The 27,711-nt window shown below is 47.6% G+C and overlaps 1 protein-coding gene and 1 long non-coding RNA gene across 2 annotated transcripts in view; one reads left to right on the forward strand and one right to left on the reverse strand.

The window, feature by feature from the left end:
• The first annotated feature begins 647 nt into the window (after positions 1 to 647).
• Positions 648 to 3,543, forward strand: LOC120825885 (uncharacterized). The gene is made up of 2 exons (XR_005713168.2): positions 648 to 2,297; positions 2,401 to 3,543. It is a non-coding gene; the product is annotated as an uncharacterized LOC120825885 (long non-coding RNA).
• An 11,975-nt stretch (positions 3,544 to 15,518) lies between these two features.
• Positions 15,519 to 27,711, reverse strand: part of grin2ab (glutamate receptor, ionotropic, N-methyl D-aspartate 2A, b) — a 77,016-nt gene continuing 64,823 nt past the window's right edge. The window contains exons 15-21 of the mRNA XM_040186772.2: positions 26,428 to 26,657; positions 25,732 to 25,892; positions 24,179 to 24,366; positions 22,381 to 22,619; positions 20,997 to 21,180; positions 19,932 to 20,724; positions 15,519 to 19,843 (exon numbers count right to left, since the gene is read on the reverse strand). Of these exons, the coding sequence (XP_040042706.2) occupies positions 18,841 to 19,843; positions 19,932 to 20,724; positions 20,997 to 21,180; positions 22,381 to 22,619; positions 24,179 to 24,366; positions 25,732 to 25,892; positions 26,428 to 26,657 (2,798 nt within the window). The 3' untranslated portion in view covers positions 15,519 to 18,840. The remainder of the gene's footprint in view (positions 19,844 to 19,931; positions 20,725 to 20,996; positions 21,181 to 22,380; positions 22,620 to 24,178; positions 24,367 to 25,731; positions 25,893 to 26,427; positions 26,658 to 27,711) is intronic.

Below are 27,711 nucleotides of genomic sequence, written 5' to 3' on the forward strand. Positions count from 1 at the left end.
TATGTAGCCGCAAGCTCCATTACATTAACGTTAGCTAACTTAGCTAAAATACACCGAAGCTAATGGTTAGCGAGCTAGCATTACAAGCATTACCTGCGATAGGCGGAAGTCAGTTGGAACAGCAACAGTTTCATTAAATATTTAATATCTAGGATACCGTCGTCAGAAGAGTTATGGACGTCAAACTATCTCCGGAGAAAGAGGGAGAATTTGGGCTTAACTCCGATTGGTCCAAAGTAAAGTAAGCTAAAGTTCAGCGAGTCGCCGCTAGAGGGCGCCATTTGCACATCTAATATAAGAGTACGATTTTAAATAAGATAAGTTAAAGACACAGATAAAAGTATATACCTTATAAGGACATGTTAAGTGTTATATACATTCTAATGAAAATACTTTAGATCATCTAACTGAGAGATCCTTGTGTGATGGCCTTCACTCTCCCGGCTTTCTGACCTGCAGGTCGCCTGTCCGCCCCCTTTCGTGTGTAACAGTCTGTGTTTGGTGCGGGTAAAGGATTCGGGTAAGTGACGGAGGAGGTTAAGGACATATCCAGGGGAGGGTGGATGTTGATCTCAGTGAGCAGTCGTTGAGCTCTCGGTTGTCATCTGTACTCCGTGCTGCCAAGCTGTGTCACGGTGTTCCTGTAGGCCGCCTCACCGCTGTCCCGGGAGGCCCGGGACCCTCGGAGTCAGCGGAGGACTTGGACCCAAGCGTGGCAGCGGACGGGGCCATTGGCGCAGATTTGGGGAGAGGACATAACCTTGTGGAGTTCACCCGTGTCTGTGGCGACAGACACGGGGGGGGCGGCGGGGCACCCAGGCGCTGAACTATGGACGCGTTGGAGGCCCGAGGTTAGCGGCGGCGTCCCCACAGCCGCGGTTGGTTCTGTAAGCCAGGAGGTGGTCTGTGATTGGTTTGAGGAAGGATGATGATGAAGAATGGCGAGCTGACTGCTCATGTGAACGACCATTGATGTATGAGCCCCCGGGGTCCGAGTCTCTGTCGGTTTCTCTTTCGCTCATACCTTTGCGGAGAGGCCCGATTGCCACGGACACTCTATAGAATAAATTGAGCAGGATGAATGACGTGGAATATTACTGATGACAAGTCTGCTTGTCTCTCGGTGAGATTACACCTGTGGTAAGTGGAAGGGCCCGAGGAGGATGAGAGTCATGCTGACATCCTGTTGTGCTTAAAGGAAAAGTACTGAATCTTTCAAACCGATCACAATACCGACGTGCTTTTATGTATATTGAATGATTTATTCGCGCTGTGGCGAGCCCGGGATGCCAATGCAAGAGACGAGATCCACATGTACAAATGTACTGTGGAATTTAGCCAACGCTAAAATGAGGCTTTCAGGATGTTTTCCCCCCCATCTCTTAAATTACTCTCACATTTGTTTGCAATGTGTATTTTTGGTGAGCATAGACAGCAGGAATAACAACTATGTACTACTGACTCTTTCGAAATATTTGCAGCCACGTGGTTATCTCAATCAATCTGTGATCTGCAGTCAATCTGTAAAATAATTCAGTAACTCATCATCCATTTCCAGACAGTGTGAGCTTGTGAAGCTGTGTCTTTTCTTACAGTGCATCTGTGCACGGCTGGACGGTCACTGCAGAAAGCAGCCGTGACGTAAAGTTGAAAAGCATTTGTCAGCTCAACCCAAGGTCTGACAGCTATCCAGCGTCCTCCATGGACTCTCATGCAATTGATTTTTCTTAATCTGCAGGCTTGTTGTGTGGATTTGGAGATTATAGTCATTCAAAATAAGACTTCTACCGTTTGATGGAGTAGCAACAGGGGGCGGGGCTTACTGACGGGTTCAAATCGCTGAACATCCGACAACAGCTTTGCACCCCAGTGAGTCAAACACGCGCTAGACCGCCCTGCACTTTGCATACTAGGAACACACTGAAGTGGACGAACCTCTACATGCTCAGACGTGCTTACGTAAGGATCCCCTCTTTTTGATTCTTCAAGTGCATTTAAGAGCATCCAGCTTGAGGGGATGTTGGTGAATCCGTCCTTTGCCTCCTTAATTACCCGGACAGGGAGACCACAGCTCGTCAGGATGGAAAACCGTGTCCCTGGGACCCCGGAGGGGAACTGGTTTGGTTCCCCTTCTACTGATGTTGTCCACAGTAGGCCTTAAGTACAACTCTGAATCCAGAAGATCACACAGGGTTCTGAACAAGGCCTTCGACACGCGCCCACTGAACACCTCCAAGAGGACACGGTGGTCTGAGGCCCCTCTTCAGCCAGTCAACGTTCGAGGAGGGGACATTGAGGTGATTAAAAACACGTTTGTGTGCATCTTAACCACACGCTGGACGGGTCTTTGTTCGCAGATGTCCATCGGGGGACGAAAAAAAATGTTTAATTCTTTATCAGGTGGTTGTATGCTGCGGTCTGCTGGAGAGGAGGCTTGACAGACAAGGACACAGGGGGCCGGATAAGCTGGTGAAAAGGGCTGGCTCGGTGCTTGGCAGGAGTCTGGACCCACTGGGGATTGTGCTGGAAATATGCATGTGGAATAAGGTGGCGGCGTCCTAGACAAGGTCAGTCATCCCCACTACAGCACCCCGGCAGGCCGGAGGAAGGGCGGAGGAAGGGCGGAGGAGGGGCGGAGGATAGCCGGAGGAAGCGGCGGCTGTGATCGGTTCACGTGATCGTTTTCTCTCCATATAGCCAGCAGGCTCTACATCACTCCCCCCCCCCCCTGTACCCTAATATTAATTTATTAGCACACTTGATCTATTTACATATTCATATACTTTTCTTCTTTAAGTCATCTAATCTGTATTGATATGGAAATTCGGACTGTTTGAGCTACTGGACACTGAAATATTCCACAAGGGCATCAATAATCTGTCTCGGCCTTGAGACTGCAGAGGAGACCGCCCTCGAGCATTATTACCCAGACGCAGGGGGATCTATACGTTGAATCTGTTCCGGCCGCGGAGCAGTGGACCGACAGCTTGTCCTCACACAGATAACAGAGACGTCTGGAGAATTCGATAATCCTTCGGAAATGTGTTTTGTGGATTCAGAAAATGGCATAACACCCCTTTTTTCCCCTGAGGTTTCCTGTCTGAGAGCGAGAGGCGCCGGGGTCAGTGCTGTCAGCCTCTGAGGGGGAAAGCTGTGTTCACTCATCCCACATCAAGTCACCCCCTAAACCCGGGAGTCCCCCGTGGGCCTTCTGAGGGAAGTTGGAGATAGTTTCCGGGGGGAGTCCGTGCACGGGCGGATTACGGGACAATGTCCTCCTCGACGTGCAGAAGACCCCACCAGTGAGAGCGGGACACGCAGACTTCATGGTGGTTTTGTCTCTTTGTGGTCAATTTGGGGTTATTTTGCCTTCATATGCAGTTTTTTTTGTCGTTGACCTCTATTAAGTCATTCTGAGCATTGAGTGTCTTTGAAGTAATTTTTTGTCCCTTAGTTTAAGATTAGATTAGAGTCAACGTAGTATGCACAGGATAAAATATACATGGAGCAGAATGTATGAATAAATAAACAATATATACAGTATTATACAGTGTTATTTATTATTTGTTGTGAGTCTCTTTGTGTCTTTCTCTAGTCATTTTTCCTCTCTTCCTGGTCAGTGCGTGTCTTTCTAGTGACGTCTTGCCTTGTAGGCCCGTTCAGTGATCCATGGATACAGAGAAGTAATCTAGTCTGCTCTGACACGGATGTAAAATTAATTTTATAACCCAGAAATGAGGTTTTCTGAATTATTTAACTCCCAGCTGTCTACACAGCTAGGCCAGGCCTAGTGGATTTGTAAACAATAAAATAAAAATACTGTTTATTAACTCTCCACATGTATTGAAAGGTATCGTATAGACATCATATCTTTGCTAAGAAGCGTTCAGATCGGCTCTAAAGGTCTGAACTGGTGCTCCGTGTGCTCCACCTCAGCGGCGACGGTGAAACAAAAGGCTTCTGTGCGGCGCTGCTGTTTGAATTATGAATTCATAATACACGAGTGAGGGTCGTGCGGTAGTTTAGTTATCATCTCCTTATTTTTAGCCTATACTTTAAAACCCGTCCACGTCTCAAAGTCGGACCTCACCGAAGGAGGACAAGATGCTCCTTGACTCTCACGCTCCATAAAGTAATGTCATTTGCAAGTGCCTGCATCGTTCCAAGTGTTTGACTGTAAAAAGAGATGTTATTTTTAATTTATGTGTACGTGACCTATCTACAATTCATGCCTTAAAATAAGTGCTAGAATCGGCATGATTTAATGCATGAATAAATGCATGACGTATAAACTCATGGCGGTCCATTCTAATTAATACGAGTAATGAGCTGACTCACGGTTGACACATAAAAATCCGATTTAAGATCATTAACATACACAGAGTAAGTGATGCATTGACTTAATACCCTGTTGGGTCAAATGAGCCCTTAAAATTACTTCAGTGTGGCTCGAGTCCAGTTGAAGGACTGTATTTTTCTTAAATAAGTCTTATTTAACGCTTAATGGACTGATTAACACAAACATGTACATCAATTACATCTCATCAGTTCTTCCTCATCTCGTTCCTCTTCTACAACACATCATGAAACTATGTGGCGCAAAAAAAAGGGATTCACAGTTTGATCCAGGAGAAGAAGGGAAGGGAAGTATTATAAAAATGTTTTAAATTCATGTCAAATCATGTATTCAGCTTAGCACGTGCTTCCAAAAATGTTTCCTTGAGTCACCCTGGTTTCATTTTTTGCTAGTTTTCTCTTGTCGGCAAAAACCTCCCTGCATGCAGAGCGTCCTAGCGACGTGTGCGCGTTTTCCCAGTGACATCACAGCGTTCCTCTCGCGCGCGTGTGTCGTGACTGTCGGCCTGAGTTAAAGCCTGAACTTCAGGCCAGTCTGCGTGTGTGTGTGTGTGTGAGTGTGTGTGTGTGTGTGTGTGAGAGCTGTCATGTGCACACAGACACACACAGACACACACAGTGTTTCTGAGCCCTCTGGAGCGGCGTCTCCGTGCTGCAGATCCCTCAGACGGCCGGCGTCACTGTCAGCGAGGTCAGCGGAGCGCCGGTGGGCCGCTGACAGCGGTTCTGCTGCTCTTACAGGTACGCGGTGGACTGACCGTTTTGACGAGATGAAACCTGACACCCGGAGAAGCGACGGGGGCACTGAAATCTCGTCCGAGTCAAATCTTTGTCCGTCACACTTCTCCTAATTCTGAATTTTGAAGGCCGCCGGCGTTCGCCGTCCTTCTCGTTACCGTCCTCTCTCTGTCCAGCAGCTTCTGCGTCCCTTTCTTCTTGCTTTTCCCTTCATCTCCGTCTTCATCGCTGTCTCCGTCTCTCCCCCCCCCTGCACGCACCCCCTCGCCTCCCCTCTCTCCCCGTTGGATCAGCGGTGCAACGTCTCAGCATTTAAGGAAAGACCAGGCGCCCCTGCTTTTATTCGCCTCACCCCTCCGCCGTGCGTCCCCCCCCCACCTCCCCCCTCCTCTCCCCCGTTTTACTCTCGCTTTAATAATCCCATTTCACTTTTCTTCCACACATTTTCCTCACAATGTGGGTTTTCAACACAGAAACCACAACGCGCATCTGTGTGTGTGCGTGTGTGTGTGTGTGTGTGTGTGTGTGTGTAAGTTTGTGAACAGAGAGGCCACACTAGTTGTGTTCAATTACACAGCAGGAGAGTTGCCTCTGAGTCACTCAAACTAATCTGGCCTGAAGGTGCAGCTCCAGAGACCTGCGATGTGTGTGTGTGTGTGTGTGTGTGTGTGTGTGTGTGACTTGTGCAGTGTGCGAATACACGTAGCTGTGTACAGTGAGATAAAAGCCAATATGTAACTGTAATTAATTGTTGTTTTTCTCATTGTATAAAAAACCAAATAAACAGGAAATGCTACATAATTGGAACATATTTAATTAATAAAGCTGGTGTATTTCTACATTCTTCTTACTCAATTGACCCCAATAAAAGACCTGAATCGACAGCCTGTCTATTTTCTTTTCCTCTGTGATATACACCGCAGTTTATGTCCAAAAATGACATCAAAACCAGCCAAAATGTTGCACTGGATGACAAGTTTGTTTTGAGTAATTTCCTCATATTTCATCCTGCTGCAGTAAATACTGACTGGAAGTCATAAGAGCACCAGATGTGTATTCATCCGCCAGAGCAAAGAACTACATGTGTGTAAATGTGTTCAGATAAAAAGCAAACCTTTGTCAGCACTCAGAGTTGTGTTATTGTTCTTTTTCTGTACAGGGATTCAATGGATCGACATGTACAGTAAAAGTACATAAGCAGGTTGTTAAGAACTTGTACCTCAGGGCCACATTAAGGCTCGCGAGACGTTAAACAAGACAAAATTGTTCATCGGATGTGACAACTATTCTCAGTGAGCTGCAGAAAGACGCCTGACAGCCGCACACACCTCATCAAGTATTTAATGCAAACTATGTTTCATGCATGACTGTCTGTGTGTTTGCTGTACGTCTGTCCGTGTGTGTGTGTGTGTGGTGGGGGAGAGAGAGAGAGAAAGAGAGGGAGAGAGAGAGAGAGAGAGAGAGAGGGAGAAAGTTCAGTTAAACAACTCGGAACAGTGGCAGAGGATGACTGCATCCTAAGTGCACCCCTTCCGTGACACACACACACACACACACACACACACACACACACACACACACACACACACACACTATTTAGGCCTCCAGAGTTCCGCTGGCTCTGCATTGTGTTGAGGGTGGTTTGAGAAAGGCCTTCTGAGCCGCTCCTCGCTCTCCTTTCAATGAGAAACTGTAGTTCTGACACCACTGATGCTTCCGCAGCATCCGCCCCGATGGGTCCCGACAGGAAGCCACCACCTCGAGGCCGACCAGATGGATTTCTGTGTAATCCCGGAAAGGATCAGGTGAGCATACCGGTGCTTAAAAAGATCTCCCATCGCCACAGGAAACGCTGGGCCGTGAGACGCGTGTTTCGGCCGCGCCAGTGGCTGGCTGCTGACGTCACGCAGCGAATGCTTGGCCTGGTTTTTGGCCTGAGTGACATCTTTGCTTATTTGAGCGCTCACAGGAAGATGACAACTGACCTGCTGATCAGGTCGTCCTAAAATAAAAAACATACCGTGAGTGCAAATTCTTAAAAGCATGCTTGAGGACAATTAAAAAAAAGAAAAGCCATTGTCGACCTGACCTCATGTTCACCCTTTTTGCTCACGTGAAGAACAAAATGGAGCAGATTCGGGACACAAGAAAAGTAGTTTAGCTGAGCAAACCCTCCCCGTTTGTCCCATGAGGTGGGGTCAAGTAGCTTTATGAGCCCGAGGGTCAGATGGGACCATAATCAGTCAACCCTGAGCAGGGTGGAGACACACATAAAAACATCAGCATAATATGTGCGGGGTGCGGATTGGGAGGATTCGAGCGTCTGGACCATGACTGTTGTACTAATACCAAGACACCAACGCAGGAATGTGCCCTCTCTTCGTGCCCTGGTTGGCTTATTGAGCTTTCATTGTACACTGGATTCAGAAAATGAACGCACTCGGGCGACGTTTGCATCTGCCAGAATTCTCTTTAGGTCAACAAACCTGCTTGAAGTGGTTCAGGTTTGAGGCGAATTTCTCCTCCGAGCAAAAGGAGCCGAACGGTGGAGAAAACGAGCGCGCTTCAAGATGGCGACGGAGGTGCAGATGAAAACTGCTCACAACGCTAACGTTGTCGCCGTGGGCATGTTAGCATGCTGACATAAGCATTTACTTCCAAGCTAGAAGCTCAGAGCCTCACGGAGCCACTAACAGACTCTGGAGCGTCTTGTTTCTCCCACCAATGCGTTCCGAGCCATTTGGACGTCTGTGTCCCGTACAGATGTGGACGGCTCCCCGACCCCTGCGGCTGACTGACTGACTGCCTCGCTGGCAACCACTAAAGCGGCGGCGCCAAACAACGCTGTACTTTCACTGAAAGTAAGATGTCAGGGAAACATGTTCCAAGTCTCAGCAAAGAACAAAGCTCCCAGAGCTTCTATTTCCCGGCCCGACAGGCGAGGATAATGTCTAAGTGATTAAGTGAGAGAGATCTGACACGGGCTGAGTGCCTCCCACCGGCAGCAGACATTACAGTCAGCATGGAGCTCTTCAAACACCTCGGACAGCTCTCCTGCACTGCTGGCGGATCCTCCATCAGCGCCGCGGCCCGAAGACACATGGACGCAACCCTTGTGTCACTCTGCAGAAGAAGAAGAAGAAGAAGAAGAAGAAGAAAAAACACGTAGGGGTGTTGTTTTTGGTTGCCGCAGCATTGGCAGAAATGCGTTCCCTCGTCGCTTCCTGTTGAGTCTCCCGTCTTTTGGCTTTGGCTCCTGGTGTGAACATGATTCAATACAAACTCGTAGGACTCCTGTTGTATTTCGTGGACCTGCAGGACGATTTCCTGTCCACGTGAGGAAGTTGGTGAATGGAGTTTAGAAGCAGCAGGGTTCACCTCGGCTGCACGGATGACTTCATTTTTAAACATCTACGCGGTTACAAGTACATCATTTATGGGCTCAGCCGACGGCGCTGAAAGGTCGGCTGAGAGCCACGTTTGACACTGACATGTACTTTAACAAATTGCTCTCTTAATCTTATTTTCCGGCTTCAGGAAAAACAGTTTGAGTTTAACTGCAACACTAAGCAAGAATTCTTTTTTTAATATAGCGTGTCTCATTTCCAATGGTGTCTGGTTTCTTTGTTTTGAAAAAAGAGTCTCTTGTGTTGACAAAATACAATAAAGTATTAGGTCAAAATATGTTGAAAAAAAGGAGGTAAAAAAAATATGTTTGGAAAAAGGGTCAAGGGTCAAAATATGTTAGTTCCACGAAATGTCATGGAAAGATGAAAAGTCAAAAAATATTTGTTGAGAAGATGTTTAGAAAAAAAAGTCTGGGTATGTCATCAATAAAAAGAAGAAAAAAAAATTCAAGTCAAAATATGTCAAGTTAAATTGAAAGAAAGATTTATTTCCTCTGAGCTGTAAATAATTCCTCCAACTTGTTTCCTTTGTGTTCTTTTTTATCTCCGCCGGCAGATGACAGGAACAATAAACACTGTTGTCGATGGCCACGCTCACCCACAAGGTCAGTAGTGTTGTAAACACAAGACTTTGGAGAGATGAAACTGCTGTTAATTTAAAGGCACAGCTCTGACAAATGACTGTTTGCGGGAGATAATGAGTAAAATACAAAATAAATGCCTTCTTTAACAGCAAGTAATGACCAAGATACGACCTTTTCACGGATGCCAAACTTAATACTTAACAATACAGCGACGCTGTGCACATTGAAACATGTCCTGTTTCATGCGATTGTTAATTTAGTCCCACACATGCACAAGCTGTCCCTGTTCATCCGTCAGCGCGCGTCGAGGTTGTGGGGAGGTGGGCGACGCTGAGGGGACGATGCCCGGTGGCGAGCACTCTCCCCCCCCCGGGAGAGGGCTGAGTGCCTCTCCCTCTCTCCCGCCTGCAGCTTCATCATTTATAGACGAGACAAAATAAAACAAACACAACAAAACGGCGCGAAGTCTGAGAGCTGCGGCTCTCACGTTTACAAGCTCTCACACGTGCAGAGGTAGGGGGGGGAGGCCGGAGATGCACACGGAGCAGAGTTTGTCCAACTCCTTGTTCCTGCCTCCCAGCATCCCTCAGCGAGCAGCAGTCAGGTGGAAACCCGCTATTAGAATAACAACAACACTGCCCACCGTGCATGTCTGCATCTGGATGTAACATTGATGATGCGATTAGCCAGGTCATTAAAGCTAAATTTACTCTGAATGCACTGTGTCTATTTATGCACCTGGGTAGCATAGCGCTATTAGCATAGGCAAAGCCTGGCAGCGCTGTTTGTGTGTGTGTGTGTGTGTGTGAGGGAGAAAGAAAGAGAGAAAAGTGAGGCAGGGACAAGGTGTCATTATTCACGCACGACGTCCCTCCACTGTTTTAGGATTTACAGCTTTCTACCTCACGGATATAAATCAGCTCCGAGCCGCTGCGTCACACAATGTACCTGCCAGCATCACAATCCACATGCACAAATAGAACATCATGCAAACACCCACGATGAACATGCTATAAACACACAGTTATAATTATTTAGGATAATAATGAATAAATAAACCAGGTGTAAACACAGATAATTAAGAATTACGTCACAATATATTAGTCCTCAATAAAATCATACGATATTAGTACTTGCTAATTAATATCTGGATGGAGGATGGATGAATCACAGTTTGAGTTCTCTGACGCCGGAGTTCATGTTCACTCATGAACCAAAGGAGTTGGAGACTTCATGAACTTCACAGAGAGTCTACTTTAAGCTATGACTTATAGCACAATTATTTTAAGGATTCTTTTGACGAATACATTTTCATCCTGATCCCACATAGCATACTTTGCTTTTTAGATCCAGTTAAACTTTTTACCCAGCAATAACAACACATCTTACAATAACAATTTTCAGTTGGCGACAACTCATTTAGTAAAGTACAGTACAGATGTGTGATGATTGAGTTTGAAGTAAACAGAAAATATGCAGTTATATTTGGATTATTTGAATAGTGGTAGTAGTTGAATAAAGACCAGCGTGGCTCCAAAGGGGCAAGGCCGCAGGCAAAACAGACCTGAATCCATCCATCCGTCCATCCACGCATGTTGGATGCGTGGATGGACGGATGAGTGGATAACTTTCAAAATCCTAAACCTAAAAACACTTGGTATGAGTCTGTGCTGTCAATCAAGCATCATCTGTCAACATGTACCAAAGCCTGCAAGAAGCCCTCATGAGAGCTGTGAAAGGAGCTTCCTCCCGATACAGACGCCCAGAATCAAACGTCTGTACGCTGTGACTACACAGTGTACAGATGGGCTGAAGGCAAAAATCAAAAATCCACCCTCCTCCCCTCGCTGGATGGATGACTTCGACAGTAAAATGCTGTCAATCGCCATCAAATCAGTGTGACGGTGGACTTCTTTACCACAGAGAGGCTCGAATGCCGACAAGCTAAAAGAAATAGAAACCGTTCGTACTTTCTTGTTCCTCAAGCTCGAGATATAACGCGGGAAAACACACGCGCACACACACACACACACACACACAGACACGCACTCTTTCACACAAAGCCAGAGCTGACCACTGGAGGCCGAGAATAGATGTTCTGAGTTGGATGCGGTTGCTGTAGCTGTTATTTGTCCTCTCTATCTGCTCTTCTCTCCCCTGGTCCACGTTAAACCTCGTCTTCCTCTCCCTCCTCCTCCTCTGCGCTCTCATTCCTCTCTATTCATCTCCTCTGTCCATCTCTCCCTCTCTCACGCTCTTCTTCCTCCCCTTTCCTCTCCTCTGACTAGGCTCAACTCACTCTAGTATTTTTAGTATTTGTGAGTAGGCGTTGCCAGGTCCTTATGAATTTTCATGGGTTTGTTTGGTGTGTAGGCTGACACGCTGCTCTCTCCCTCTCTCCCTCTCTCCCTCTCTCTCTCTCTCTCTCTCTCTCGGTCCTCCTCTTCTTCTATCTATCTAGCTCGCTCGCACATACAATCACAGTGGTTTAAGGACACAAGCGTATACGTGCAAACACACACACACACACACACACACAAACTCATGCGTGTTAAGTGTGTAGGCCGACTGCTGGTTAATGAGGATTTTTGAAGTCTGTGGAAGAGCCAAGGGCCTTCAGCGCCATCAGCATCACCGTCCTCCATCATCCTCTGCTCGCTCTCCTCTTCTTCTCCCTGACTTCTGCCTCTGGTTTCACTAACTCCTCTCCGGCCGCGGGGGTTCGCTCGGATGCAGACGTTCTTTCGGGAAATGAATCATCTTCGTTTATCTGCTCAATCTCACACCACATTCGACGGGCTCCGTGCGTGCGTGTGTGCGCGTGTGCGTGTGCGTGTGTGTTACTTCGGGGGCACGAGGAGCACGTATTCATCTCCTGTGTGTCAGAGTGATTACATTACCAGCTTGACACGCGCGGCTCAATTCTATTAATTAAATAAGAGGCTTGTGTCTGAGTGTGCGTTGTTACTCTGTCCATTAGATACGAGCATATGGATCACGTCAGGAAGAATTAGGCCGCCGCGGCCCTCACAGCCGACGGGGACACGCAGACTGTTGTGACCGCTGACATACATGTAGGTGCGGCTCCGCGTGGACACTTTGTGGTGTGGAGTCTCCCCCACGCCAGTCGTTTCAAATAAAATCTGTGCGTCTGCGGCGGGACCCTCCGTCGGGCTCCCTCGTTGGTCCGTGGCTTGTGACTGATCTCTCAGCCTCGGTGTGTGCTGATTTACAGCATAAGTATGTGCGTGTGTGCGTGTGTGTGTGTGTTTGTCTGTCTACGTGTGCTCCTCTCTGCTGTCCCACTTCAGCCCAGATTACAGCGTCCGTCTCCTGAGGGAGACAAAAAATATAAAAATAAAGCTTTTTAGCAGAACACTGATCTAAACACATGCACAGACACAAAGTGCACACATACACACGAGCGTGCACTGACGCACACATGCTAAGCGTGCATCATGGGAGCATTCGTGGAGTGGGGTGGAGAGAGCTTTTGCAGCAGGATCCTAAAAAAGCCCCTTTAGTAGTCAGCAGATTGCAGAGAGAGATAGACAGCCGGCTATATAAACATATATATGTGTATGTATTTAAAGGATAGATGATAGACAGCCGGCTATATAAACATATATATGTGTATGTATTTAAAGGATAGATGATAGACAGCCAGCTATATAAACATATATATGTGTATGTATTTAAAGGATAGATGATAGACAGCCGGCTATATAAACATATATATGTGTATGTATTTAAAGGATAGATGATAGACAGCCAGCTATATAAACATATATATGTGTATGTATTTAAAGGATAGATGATAGACAGCCAGCTATATAAACATATATATGTGTATGTATTTAAAGGATAGATGATAGACAGCCAGCTATATAAACATATATATGTGTATGTATTTAAAGGATAGATGATAGACAGCCAGCTATATAAACATATATATGTGTATGTATTTAAAGGATAGATGATAGACAGCCGGCTATATAAACATATATATGTGTATGTATTTAAAGGATAGATGATAGACAGCCGGCTATATAAACATATATATGTGTATGTATTTAAAGGATAGATGATAGACAGCCGGCTATATAAACATATATATGTGTATGTATTTAAAGGATAGATGATAGACAGCCAGCTATATAAACATATATATGTGTATGTATTTAAAGGATAGATGATAGACAGCCAGCTATATAAACATATGTATGTGTATGTATTTAAAGGATAGATGATAGACAGCCAGCTATATAAACATATATATGTGTATGTATTTAAAGGATAGATGATAGACAGCTAGCTATATAAACATATATATGTGTATGTATTTAAAGGATAGATGATAGACAGCCAGCTATATAAACATATATATGTGTATGTATTTAAAGGATAGATGATAGACAGCCAGCTATATAAACATATATATGTGTATGTATTTAAAGGATAGATGATAGACAGCCGGCTATATAAACATATATATGTGTATGTGTTTAAAGGATAGATGATAGACAGCCAGCTATATAAACATATATATGTGTATGTATTTAAAGGATAGACGATAGACAGCCAGCTATATAAACATATATATGTGTATGTATTTAAAGGATAGATGATAGACAGCCAGCTATATAAACATATATATGTGTATGTATTTAAAGGATAGATGATAGACAGCCGGCTATATAAACATATATATGTGTATGCATTTAAAGGATAGATGATAGACAGCCAGCTATATAAACATATATATGTGTATGTATTTAAAGGATAGATGATAGACAGCCAGCTATATAAACATATATATGTGTATGTATTTAAAGGATAGATGATAGACAGCCAGCTATATAAACATATATATGTGTATGTATTTAAAGGATAGATGATAGACAGCCAGCTATATAAACATATATATGTGTATGCATTTAAAGGATAGATGATAGATGGACAGATAGCAGGTTGTTTATTTTCCACAACCAGTTGTATTACTTTAATGAGAACCACTGTTTACCTTCTGAAGTCTTTGTGGTAACAGACAGCGTGCAAGAAGCGGATGAAGTCTTTTGTGCAGAAGGGACACGATGGGGTGAAGAAAAGACCAGTAAGACGTTTTTAGGTAACAAAACGTTATAATTTACTCCTCTAAAACACAATGTGAAAAGTGTAATTCTGGTAACTCTCAGACTGCACAACGCGGTGGAAGCGACCTGTCAATCACAAGGTGGCCCCGCCTTAAGGTATTATCTGTAAAATCACCCTAATTTACTCACAGTGGAACAATGATAAACTAAATCAACACAATGCTATATTGAAGAAACAATCTCATGACTGAGAACATAAACTCATGTGGAGATGAATCAAATCAGAATAATATTCATTTACTTATCTATAGTATTATACAATTTTGATTGGCATTAGAGATATTTAAAGTTTAAGACACGTTAGTATCAGATTCGTAAGCCTTTGCAGCCTGTATTGTAACATTACACATGAACATTTCTAACATGCTCTTAACGTTTAGGTGTAATGGTAGTTAGTCTCACCATGCTGACATTTGCAAATCAGAACTCAACTCAAAGTGCACCTGAAGCTAATTTGTGCCGTTATTTGGCCATATGAACACACACATTTAACAATTTCACGAAGATAATGAAATAGTTATTTCAAATCATCCAGATGAAAGCGTGCAGGTTTAGTACCAAATCTCTAGTTGAATTATTGTTGAGATTTAATTGAAAACGGCAAACCAATGCTGAATGATTCATCCTCTAAGGATCAAGAATTAAAGTTTCATGGTAATCCATCAAATGGTTCCTGAGATGATTCAGTGTGGACCAACCAAGAGACCCAAAGAGCCGTGCGGCTAGACGACAAAAAGTTCATTCATGATGCAATTATTAACTCAACTTATTAACTGCAGACATGATGGCTTATTAGGAAGTGAGAAGCCTCTGACTTGCAGACTTTCTAATTAGCCATTACGTTTGCAGTGATGTCATCATTAATTAACGCAACCAAGAAGCTGAAAGTTAATTTCCCTGGACCTCAGAAATAAATGTCTGACCCAATAATCTTGAGTCACAGCCTGGTGTGTATCCTCCACATAACTTCGTTAAATGAATCATCGGAAATGAGATTGGACAAGTTAGACTTTTTGGAAGAGCACCTTGTCGAGCCTTCAGGTCCACAGTACATGTTCTGTGTACATGTACAATGTTCTCATTGAAAGAGAAGCTGAAAAGCTCATTTTCCAAAAGATAAATTAAACTCTTGTCCATGGAAACACCAGATGGAAATTGTTGCTGTTCCCCTTTAAGCTCAATATTCTATCCCCCAATGGCTTATTACTTATTATTAATCAGTAACAGACACATTGACAGTTAGAGAAATAAAAAAGATTAATCAACAAGATCCACACGAGTAGAAAAATGTAACCTTTACTTATTTACAGATTGTACAGAGGTACTGAGTGACAAGGTAGTATTTACAACACAACTAGTAGCTTAGAAACCCCTGAACTTATACACAAGTGAGATACACGGCAGGGAGACCCGGAGGACTGCACACCAACGCACTCCTTCCACCCGGTGCTGCGCGTACGACGCCTGTCTGTCGCCACCCAAGCGGAGAAGCGCTGACCGCGCGCTCCTCGCCGGCGGCTGGCGTTGTGCAGGAGCCAGCGTGGCGCCTTTGCTGACATCACAGGCCGCAGGATGTGGCGTCGCTAACCAGGGTGGGGAGTCGTGGGAGGGGGGGGGGTGCGTTGGTGCATGTAGCCTCAGTAGGTCAACTCGGGGAGAACTCAGGTGTTGCAGCAAAATAGGTACCACCAGAAACACAAGCACGTCATGCAATTTAAAAGAAATGATCAAAAGAATCGGTTGGTGGAAAAAAAATCGGTTGGACGCACAAAACTCATTCTACGTGCTCTCTTAACCAACGACAGTACAGACGCAACATGGGTTTGTGTGTGTGTGTGTGTGTGTGTGTAGTATTTGTGTTAGATGAGTAAGAGCCGGGTCAAATGTTATGTGTGGGACGAACCAAAGAGAGTACAGAAAAGTACAAACACACACACACCACAAACAACCTCTTGTTACACATACCTGCCACTGACTTATATAAATGCCTGCACGGTGTAAAACACACACATGTACACACTCTCGCACACCCTCGCGCACAACAGCACAGACTCGTAGTGGAAGAGAAGTACGTGGGTGGGAGGGGGCTCGTATCCACCACGCAGGCCGGGCTCTCATTATTCATTGAGCGTGATTCAGATGAAAGACCCAGCTACGTGTGGCTAGTTAGCCAGTGAGCAGGACGGGTTAACCAGTGTGTTAACCAGGCAGTGAGGACTGTACAGTGAGGTCCCAACCAACAACACACCAGAGGAAAGGAAAGAAATCACACGAGAATCTAAAAACATGCCAGTCTTTTTTTTTTTTTTTGGTCTTTTAAAAAAAGCTGAATAAAAAGCCACGTTGTTATTGAAATGAATCCTACACTTAATACCATTCAAATCAAACAAATGATATTCGTTTTTAACATTTAAAACAAAGATTTCTCTGTACAGAAGTATAATATTGCAACCTGATATTGTGCATATAACTCACACACCAAACCTGGTAAGAATACCAAAAGAGGGGCAGCCGTTCAAAAAGGTGCCTTTTTTTGTTTCAACTGTCTTGCATTCCTTGCAGCCAATATATATAGAGCTATGTGTGTGGTGTGTGTGTGTGTGTGTGTGTGTGTGTGTGTGTGAGAGAGAATAGAGTATAGAAAGGAGAATAGAGACAGACGCTCAGCTAATGGGACATCAAGTCTTTTTTCCATCAAAATGCTTGTGCTCATAAATCGATGCCCTTACTCAGTAGATATATGGATTTCTAGAACACTCATACACACATTGCCAGCTTGTCGAGTGCGTGCGCGTGTGTGAGTGTTGCCTCTGTAACGAGTCAATTCGCAAAACTCCCCGCTTTGCCGCGTGACCCTCTGCTGTTCGTCGCCAAACGGAGAGACGCGCGAGCACCAGGCGCCCTGACGCCCGTCCAGGAGGATTCGTTTGGTGAGCAAATCTGCACCAGCGACGCGCTCAGCTTTCCGAATCCTCTACGGAAGCATGACAACGGGCCCGCAGGCCTTTTGCTCAACAGAAAGAGTTATGAAACTCTTTTTCTACTGAAATAAAGTGAATTCCAACAATATGTTGTGTTTCAAAAACACCAAGACTGAACTTTATTCTTCTGTTACTGAATCTATAATAGAAGGGAGCAGGGAAGGAGAGATTAAGGGGATGAACGAAAGCTGATGAGGGAAGAAGGGAAGGCCGGATGAAGGAGGGGTGAGCGCTGTAAAAGTTAAGGAAATAAGAGAAAGCTTAAGGGTTGTTGCTGTGTGTATCGTATGATAATGTCCCCATTATCCAACACTCTGATGCTTCTGACCTCACAATGGAAAATCAACGGTGCCCCTAAAAGCCAACGCTAAAGAGAAATAAGAGAAAAGGAAACATCTATCCAGCGAATGATTGAGAATATTCACATCTTTCAGTACAAAAGTGTTTTTGGTCAAACGTCTGTGTCAGGTGGCAGGATATAAAATCTACAAAGTGCACGGAGAGAAACTATCTCATAGCTTCGACACACACACACACACACACACACCCTAAACTACTATCCTAGACTACTGCGTATGTGCATGTGTGTGTGCATTTATATATATATATATATGTATGTGTGTGTGTGTGTGCATATATGACCCTGTATAGGAGTTTCACTGTAACACAGGGCAGTAGGAAGCATGCATTAAGACCTGAAGGCTAGCTAGGAGAGGAAGCAAGGATGCTATACTGTACTCTAGATCTAGAAACACTAGAACACACACTCTCGTCCTGACGGGCGACGCTCGGTCCACTTTTTTGGAATGTTCAATTAACTGACATCAACAACAACAACAACAACAACAACACAGTCGGTAGTTTTAACCCCCCCCCCCCCGACACAGACACAGTGTGCGCGCGCGTGTGTGTTCGAGTGTTTGTACATCTGCGGGCAGACGCTCCTCAGGCCTTCGTCCCGACCAGCTGCCCGCCTCCCAGTCTCGACTATTACAAAGAAAGTAATTTACTATTGAGTTTACTCTCTAAGCCACGCCGGCATCGTACGGGCCGACCAGCCTGGGAGAGTCCCGCAGAGTGTTTAGCTAAAATAAGTGTGTGTGTGTGTGTGTGTGTGATCTCATAAAGAAAGGGGATTTCTGTGAGACCCCCTTCGTCTGCCAGAGGCTGGTGAGGGGGCGGGACAAGTCGGCTCGTCTTCCAAACACGAGCGGTTGCATCTCTCGTCAGGTCCCACCATCGGCGTTGCACAGTGTCCCTCCCGTTCCGTCCGTCTTGTCGGACGGGTTGTCCGTTTGCGCCTCGTTGCCCGAAGCTCGAGGCTGGTAACACACACACACACACACGCACGCGCACACGCCGACACTCACACGCAGTCTGCATCTTGTGTCCCTGTGGCCCCCCGACCCTTTCCTGCAGAGGGCGCGATGAAGCAACAACCATTTATTTACTATAAACCTCAGCGTCCTCCCGCTGCGTGCGTGTGTGCGTGTGCGCACGTGTCCGTGTGTGTCCGTGTGTGTCTGTGCGCAGTCTGGTTCCAGTCACACGCACGCCTCCGTCTCGCATGCGTGCGTGTCAGCGGGTCTCTACGTGAGAGTGCGCATGTTGCGCGCGGCCCTCAGACGTCGGACTCGATGCTGGGCATGCGGCGGTAGAGGCGGGGCCTGTTGCCGCCGGCGCTCGAGGCCCGCGGCGCTGTCACATAGCTCATTGGCTGAGAGGCGGCGGGTGGGACCATGTAGGCCACCACGGGGGGCTCCTGCTGAGGGTAGAACACCTGTTGGTCGACAAGGCCGCCATGCTGGCTGTTGTGATGGCTGCCATGGTTACCGAGGGTAAGCGACAGCGGCATCCGCTGCTTATAGAGCTCGTGGGCGGAACTTCTCTGTGGCATGCGCGCGACAGCCTGGGGGGAGGGATCTCGTTGTGTCGTGCCGGGGGCCGACTGGAGGAAAGGGTTGTGGGAGGGCCGATCGGGGAAGAGGCTCTTTGAGCGGCGGGGGAGGGCCATGGGGGCGTCCAGGCTGTGGTGGTGCGAGGGTGACGGAGACGGCGGGCTGCGGCTGCTGAACGGTCGATCGGAGCGCATGGTGAGCACGTTGGCGTAGGCCCCCTCGTCCAGGGTCAGCTCCCTCTCCCTATCTCTGTCGGGCAGGCTCAGCCCCCGCAGGTGGGAGTGCAGCTGCGACTGCCGGTCGGGGACGCCGTCCGGCAGCACGTTCTCGTAGGAGTGCTGGCGACTCAGCTGGAGGTGCTGTGCCGAGGAGGCGCTCGGCAGAGGCGACGGGGAGGAAGGCGGGGGCTCGAAGTGGCTGACCAGCCCGTCCCCTTCGCCCACCAGGCCCAGCTCGCTCTGCGGAAGGTAGTGCGTGAACATGTCCCCGCCGTGCGGGTGGGCGTGCGGGTGGGAGTAGTGCGAGTGCAGGTGATCCTCCCGGATGTCGTACAGGTTCCCCAGGTGGGCGCAGGCGTCGCAGCGAGCCCCCGGCGAGCGGACAGTGTAGAGGCCGGAGTAGCCGCTCAGCTTGGTGAGGCAGGAGCGACAGTGGCCGGGCCGGACGCTCTGCGTCCCCTGACCTGCACCCGGGGTGTCGAACGAGCCGGCCGATTTGTCCTTTGAGCTGCAGGGAGAGAGGACGACATGGATTATACACGAACAATTAAGAGCACCTGAAGACGTGGTCACGGTGTCCTGCCGGGCCGCGGTACCTGCTGTGCGTGTAGGTGCTGTACTTCTTGTCCTTCAGGGAGTGCAGGTCGGCCTCTGCGCTGTGGCTGTGGTGCAGCAGGCTGGCGCTCAGCTGCAGGATGGGTGCGTCCGCCTGGTGGGAGAGCGTGTGGGTGTGCGAGTACGTGTTGTCGGGCGGAAACAGGTCAGGGGGGTAACTGTGGTCGTCGCCTCCCCCCTGGCTGTCTCGCTGGTAGGGCGGAGCGGACTGGAGGCTGGCCTGGTCTGAGTCGATGGAGTAGATCTTGGATCCTCCGCCCCCGCCCGCCCCGCCCCTCTTCCTCAGCTGATTGATAGGCTTGAAACCGCCCGCCCTCGCCGCCGCCACGGAATCGGAATCCTTGTGCGACGGCGGCCGGCTGGAGCACTCGGACATGTCGGAGTGCGGCGGCTCTTCGGGCAGGTAGCGCTGGCTCTTCATCGTCGCGGGCCCCGGTCCGGACGACGGCACGGGGCTCGGGCCCGGAGATGCGGCAGCGGGCTGAGTCTTCAACGTCTCCACGCTCTTCTTCCACAGGGCTCGCGGTTTTGAGCCCTGCGGCCCGGCGGAGAGGCCCGCCCCCGCCAGGCGGGTCTTGCCGTTGTCGTTGGTGATTGACAGCTGGGGCTTGTTGGGGCTGGTTTGGAGAGGGGGGGCTTTCTTCTGCCCGGGGAACGGCGCGGCATTGTTCAGGAGGTTTTTGTGTCGTCCGGACAATGACAAGAAACTGTGCGGACCAGCGGCGTTGCTATAGAGACCGGGACCCTTCGGGGCCAGACTGTGCAGCGAGTTACCTAGGAGACAAGGAGAGAAGCACCTTAGACAGCAGGCAGGGCCACCTAATGTTTTTCTAATCATGAGGCGAGCTTTAACGTGACGGTCTTGATCGGATTAGAGTCCGGAGCGCACAACGAGGTAAAAAGAGTCACCTGCCGATAAGCTTACGTTGGCGGTATAGAAAAAGGCAGGGTGACCTCGCCTACGTGTGAGCAATGTCATCACGGGCCGGTATGTTTGCCTTCTCTGTGCGGCGGTAAAATGTAAAACATAAATAGAGTTACAGTACCTTTCCCCGACATCACATCCAGGATGTTGGGCTGCAGGAGGACAGTGTTGCGTTTCGGAGAAGACAAAGCCATGGACTTGGCGGACTTGAGCAGATGCAGCATGTTGGCTTGAGGACTGAAGTCCAGCTCGGGGTTCTTTTTCTTCATGTCTATATGGACGCCGTGGATACAGCTCCATATACCCTGAGAGGAGAGGAGGGGAGGGGAGATGAGTAAGACAGTAGAAGAGTCATTTCCCAACACAATAACTTCAGAGGAAAAGGTTCAAACGGGCAAAAGACTTATTTCCGTGCCCGGTAAATGAAGAGAGACCTCTGTATCCTTCCTCCTTCGTAATGTGAGAAAAGACAATCGCCACTTTTTTTTGATGAACTGCTCTCAGAGGCCCCAAGAAAATAAAATTTAGGTGATGATGCCACTGGAGAGGGCCTTAGAGTGCAAGGAGATGTTCTTCCTGAAGCCACTTAACCTCCTGCATCGCTGCTCCAACGGCAGGCGCACACGGAGAGAAAGACACACACACACACACACACACACAAACTTACACACAGACAGACATCGCACTATTTTTGTAAAACATTTAATGTGTGAAATGCTGTTCGTCTGGAATAAAAGCCCTTCCTCACCGAGAGACATGACATATGAATAATAAAAGAATGGTCTGTCTAGATGTACCCATTTCTGTTGTGTGTGTGTGTGTGTGTGTGTGTGTGTGTGTGTGTGCGTCTGTCTGTCTGTCTACCCATGTGGTCAAGTCTGTCCATCCCTTTACTCCTCCTGTATGTGTGTTATGAGATATGACAGATGTTTGTGTTGTGTGTTTCCACAGCATGCTTTGATTCCTCTACCCTGCCGTCCCTTTGTGCAGCAGCTAGTTCATCTCCAATTCATAACCTTTTATAAAACACACACACAGTATGTACCCCCTGTATACCTCCTTCTATCTGTCGACAGTAACCATTGTGTGCTTTCGGACTAATGATTGTCCATTACAATCATGTTTCGGCCTGCAAGTCTGCATTTCCAATGCATCTGAAGAAGCTGAGGCCAATTAGACTGTCAGAGATGCAACAGACAATTGTCTTTGTAATGTAACGTGTGTGATGTTTAAACCCCACATACGCTGTCTTCAAAGTCACAAGGTCTCGCTTTTTTGTTGTTCTGTTTTCTTCCTATGAATCTGCATTGAGACAATTTACAAATACAGCAAAGCTTTGTTTGACTGGCCTTGTCTCTGTGTGTACTTCCCGCTCTCTCTGTACGTCACTACAACAAATCCCCACCCCGAGTCTGGATATTGACGTTGCAAATAGTGCTCATTTGCGATCAATGCTGTACATCGGTTGCCGGAGAAGTGGAGAAGACCCGTTTCCTCATCCTCACCCTGCTGATGGTGAAGAGCAGCCCCGGCCTCCCCGTGCAGACGCCGGTGAAGCAGTATCTCAGCCTCCAGTAGAAAAGGTGTTCGGAGATGAAGGTGAGGATGGAGAGGCCCATGGCTGTGGCCAGCATGTAGAAGACGCCCGCCATGTTGTCCACGTCCAGCTGGCTGGACATCACCTCGTTCTTCTCGCTGTGGCAGATCCCAGTCAGCCACTGCGCCTCCAGCTCCTCCATCTCACCTGCGGGAGAGTTGAGGAACGTTCAAGACCTGTGCTTGTCACCGCGAGCGCGACTGCTTTTCTGCTGCGGTGGAAATAACAACACAAGGCTCCATGTTGACGGACACACGTGCATGACCACATGTGGAAAGATCACACCGGCAGAGGTTATGTAGGATCATTTACATCTGAAATCGGGGTGGGTGCTACCCGAGATAACGGCTTCTGCTTTCTATAACATCTGTTTGTTGTGCAGTTCAAATGCATATTTCTGCTCGGCGGCGATTTCGCCGCTGACTTTCATCAACTTTGTTAATGAGTATTTCTGTTTGAGGTTGAGGGATTCGTACCCGCTGAAGGCAAGTGTAAACTGACTGAATAAAATATTTATAAATCAGTGTCATTAGGGATAAGTAACCCGGGAACGTGGTTAGCCCCCTCAGACAATCAAAGAGGCTGCTGCTTTTCTTATTCGGCTTAACTTTGGTCAAATTATTGTCGAACATCCCCAACTCTAAATCTCTCGGCATCCGGTGATTAAAGCGTTTGAAGTTTGAGGTTTGCGGGTGACGTCTGTAATCAGTGCATTGTCACTGCTGAGCGTGACCTGTGAGAGAGGACGCAGCCTTACAGACGGACCACATAGAAGCAAATTTGCTCTCCGTCCTGTTAGTGAGGAAGTCCAAAATCCATCCCACATTGTTTGAGTCCAATCCAAAGCACTCTGCAAGTTTCTGCACCAGCAGGTGGGGGTGTATAGTGTTGCAGGCAGACGAGGAGTCCACAAAAAACATGGTTTTTACTACCCTCTAAGTGCTTTTATATCGAGTTATGGCAGCGTCCTGCAACCCCCTGCTGGTTCAATATGCAAATCGAAGGGGGATGAAGTCCTCCCCAATAGCTTAATGGAAGTGGAGGTGAAGATGAAGATGGCTGGAGGTTGGGGCAAGGAATGAAGGAGAAGGAATAAAACGAGGTCGAGAGAAAGGGAAAAAGGCCACATCGTTAGGAGGAAAGCCGGAGGGGAGGAGGGAGAAGGGGCGAGGAGTGAAGTGGCAAATGGATCGTAATGAAAAGGAGACGGGGAGGTGGAGTGAAAAAAGGCTTGTAGGAGGGGGGAGAAGAATTGATAGTGATGGAGCGATAAGAAAAGATGGGTGGAATTATCATCAGGCCGAGGGTTGTTTGTGTGTCGCGTGCACACACGCGTGTGTTTGCCCCAAATAAAAAGGCTGGGCGCGAAGCGGAGCGCTTTAGTGGTTTTTGGTCCGGCTCGTTCTCTTTCCTCCATTCGCAGCATCTCACAGCTTATTATACAGAACAATCTGGAGGAGTAAACATAGCAGGACATGGTGGACACACACACACACACACACACAGTGTAATGATGATGAAATGGTGTGTTAAGACTAGCCCCTGATAGCTTTCTGACAGAGGGAGGGAGGGGAGAGGGAGAGCGCTAGGGGAGGGTGAGGGAGGAGGGAATGCTGCGTAATGGCACAACTATTACAACGATAAAAAGCCCCGATCGCCGCGTGACTCAGGCGCTGCAGGGCGGCGGACGGGTGCGAGCGCCTCACCGTCTCCTATGATGCCCAGGATGGCCAAATCCACCAGGCGCTTCCAGTAGGAGCCCTTCTGCAAGGCGATGCCGTAGCCCGTGGTGGCGAAGATGTAGCCGCTGCCGATGGTGACCAGCTTACAGCCGTCGTCTCTGCCGGCCATGTAGTTCAGCACCGCGGCGTCGTAGATGAAAGCGTCCAGCTTTCTGTAAGGAAAACACACAGACTGGATTTACTATCCGGAGCAGAGGTCTCCAGCCCGTGCGTGATACATCTGTGAGGGTATTTTTTATCAACGTAACAAGGTAGAACCTCAGATCGGTGGTTCGTTCTCTGCTCAGGTCGCTCATACTGCATTAAGTGTTGTGTTTGCTGCCGTACTAATGCTCCTCGTTTTAACAAAGGAGGTTTCATTCCACAAACTACGTATTTGGGGTTCGTCTTTATTGCAAAAGAAGATGCTATAAGATTTTTTCTACCAGCCCTCAATCTTAAAAAATATAACAAATGGTTCCAATTGTAGAAATGATTCTCTTGTTTTTCCTTGGAGCAGATTTCGACTGGGTTCTCTCCGGCTCGCACGCCGGAGCAGTAAATCGGCACTTATACGAGCATGTCTCCGTTCTTACTGAGCTATAATCTTCTAGTCTCAGGTTTTGTCATTTTTCTGACACAACGTTCCTGCAGTGAGAGCTCGATACATCTGGGCTCAGCAGAAACACGGGCGTGATGTATGATGTATGTTAACCAGACACAACGAAACAAGGGCTGCACCATCCGTTCTTCCGAAAGGTCGTATATAACCCCATGAATGCACCCGGGTGCTGATCAATCCCTCTGGGTTTTTTCCACGTTAAGGATGGATGAATGTTAATTAAGCCGTTCAACAAAGGGCATATGTTAAACGCAGCCTCTGAGCATCTGTACGCACAGAATTTCATATTTATTAAGTATATAGAGCATTTGAAAGCAATACGATGCTCATTGATTAAAGAGAATAATGTTGAAAGTGTTAACAGTTTCTCTGATTTTAACAACCAATTTAAAGCAAGAATTAAATGAAAGGCCCATTAATTATACAGTTGTGTAAACCACCTGTAACTTATGAGGTATGAACAACAAACCTCACATATTTAATATTCCTTTATCAATGAAGTGCTTGCTGAGCGGCTACAAGTAAAACAATATTTTTTTAGAAAATACTCAAAACATGAAAGCGCACAAAACAAATGAACCAACAAAAAGATTGCAGCCGTCCCTCCATTAGTGTGCGTTTGGGAGGGAGAATAAAGGCAGCAAATTACTCTCCCCCTATTTTGGCAGCTCCATCTTCCCAGCAGCAACAAGAGTCAATTATGAGCACTCGTAGGCAGCGTCTGCTTTTTTACCGTCGGAGGCACAAACACTGAGCGCATTCTGCGGCGCTTTAGCAGCAGCTGGTGCCGAGGCCCACGGGGCCGAGCTTTCGCCCGCACGTCTTTCTTAGTTCGTTCTCCAACGCTCTCACGCACGTGAGCCAGTCTGCAGACAAGGCCTAAGAAATCTCCCGCCAAACGGGAGGTCAACCGTACCCGGTCTTGAGGGTGACCAGCGCGTCCGTGACACCGGTTTGATGGTATTTGGTCATGTACTGGTGCATGTCTGGATAGTTCTTCCTGATGTTGCGCTCGGTGCTGCCGTTGGGAACCGTCCCGAAGCGGAACGGAGGGGAGTAGGAGTAAGGACTCTGGAACTGTGGTGAGAGACAAAGTGTTAAGAGCACGGAAACAAAAGAAAAAGCAAAGAAGCTAAAAGACCCAGAAGTATGAGAAAGAGGAGGGGGGGGGGAGGCGGCAAGGTGAAGGAGAGTCACGTAGGAGGAGAGAGGAAGAAGGAGAGTGACAAGAGGAGACGGAGGACGAGGGAGGGACAGTGCAGAGGACTCATCAGTCATCATCATTGTGTGTCCAGCCTAGCGTACGCCGGGCAGGTTCTGCTGACACTGCCGGCCTCAGCACACACACACACACACACACACACACACACACACACACACACACACACAGGTTTTTGATCTATACATCAGTGTGTGTGTGTGTCTGTCCCCCGGGTGCGCTGCGCTGGCAGTGTTAGCTTGGTGACAGCTAAGGCCAGAGGGTTCTGATGTCAAAGCCCAGGGGCGCTCCCCGAAGAGCCCTGTCTGGCCGCAGGGCCGGCGTCCATTACAAGAGCAACCCCACCTGTGAATGTGTTTAGCTTCTCCTGTGCGTGTGCCCGCGTGGACGCACCTTCTTGTCGGACAGCCCGGTGACTTGGTCCACAAACTCTTCCTGGATCATGAAGGCGGCCAGGTTGGCGGTGTAGGAGGCCAGGAAGATGACGGCGAAGAAGGCCCAGACCGACACGATGAACTTACTGGTGGTGCCCTTTGGGTTCTGCACCGGAACCGAGTTGTTGAACACCAGACCCCAGAGCAGCCAAACGGCCTTACCGATGGTGAACGACGGGCCGTGCGGGTCTGAGGGAGAGGCAGAGGAGCAGAGGGGGGGAGTGAGACTGGTGCTGTGTGAGGCTTATTTCGCGATATAAATTATTATGTTTTCCCTTCAGATTCCTGCCTTGATGTTAAAAGAGTTTATGATCTAGTTTCAGAGGGGTGACGCTGTACATATCAAATATAACGTGCCATTATTATTGCCTTTCAGTAATGCTCACAGCTCACAAATCCTGCTAGACTTATTGTGGACGACATGCCACGTTTTCTTGGGTTTGCGCGCGTGATTAATGGCTGCAGACAAGAAAGTATTTTGTCCAACTAGATTGACCTTTACTTCTATCAAGTCAAAGCCACCGTGAGTGTGACGTGGGGAGTAAACCTCCGTGCAAGTGGATCTGAAAGCATGTTTTGACAGAGAAAAGGGTAAAAAAGCTACTTCATATTTTGACCTGCACCAGCAAAACGACCTCCTATGAGACGTCGGCTCGTCGTTAATATCAACTCAAACTTAAAAACCAACATGAGAGTTTATATCAAAGTGGGCCCTGATGGGCGATGAGCGCTCTTAAATCTGTACTGTAAATATTGAGCGAAAGCCAGCAGCCCGGTTGGCTCGGCGTAGCAGTCGGGGGAAGGTTGGCAAACTCACAATGACAATAGGACTGAAGTGCCGACCACCCCGTACGTCTGGCACATTCCCCAACATGTTGTTTTTACTCCTCAGCTTTTGTACGGATTAAACAAATCAGATGTAATTGTTAATTAGCGAGCTTAAGAGAGGCTGGCGGACGGATTCAGTTGTCTTTGGACGGGCGAGCTTGTTCCACCGGTTCCCCCCGTCTGTGCGCTGAGCTGCAAAGCTTCAGCTTCATATTGAACAGACAATTAATTAAATTAAAAAATTAAGCAAACTCAACACGTGTTCGGTGTGCTGAAAGAAAAAAATAATGTGAAAAAACATGTTCGTTCAACAAATGCCTCGGCCTTAAGGTCATTTAGTATTCATATATTTGTATTGAAAAATGTAATTTTGCGGATCACGACATTAATCTGAGGTTCCGTGCCGGCGGGGCGT

The sequence above is a fragment of the Gasterosteus aculeatus genome, chromosome 9, assembly GCF_964276395.1.
Source record: "Gasterosteus aculeatus chromosome 9, fGasAcu3.hap1.1, whole genome shotgun sequence".
NCBI classification, from domain to species: domain Eukaryota; kingdom Metazoa; phylum Chordata; class Actinopteri; order Perciformes; family Gasterosteidae; genus Gasterosteus; species Gasterosteus aculeatus.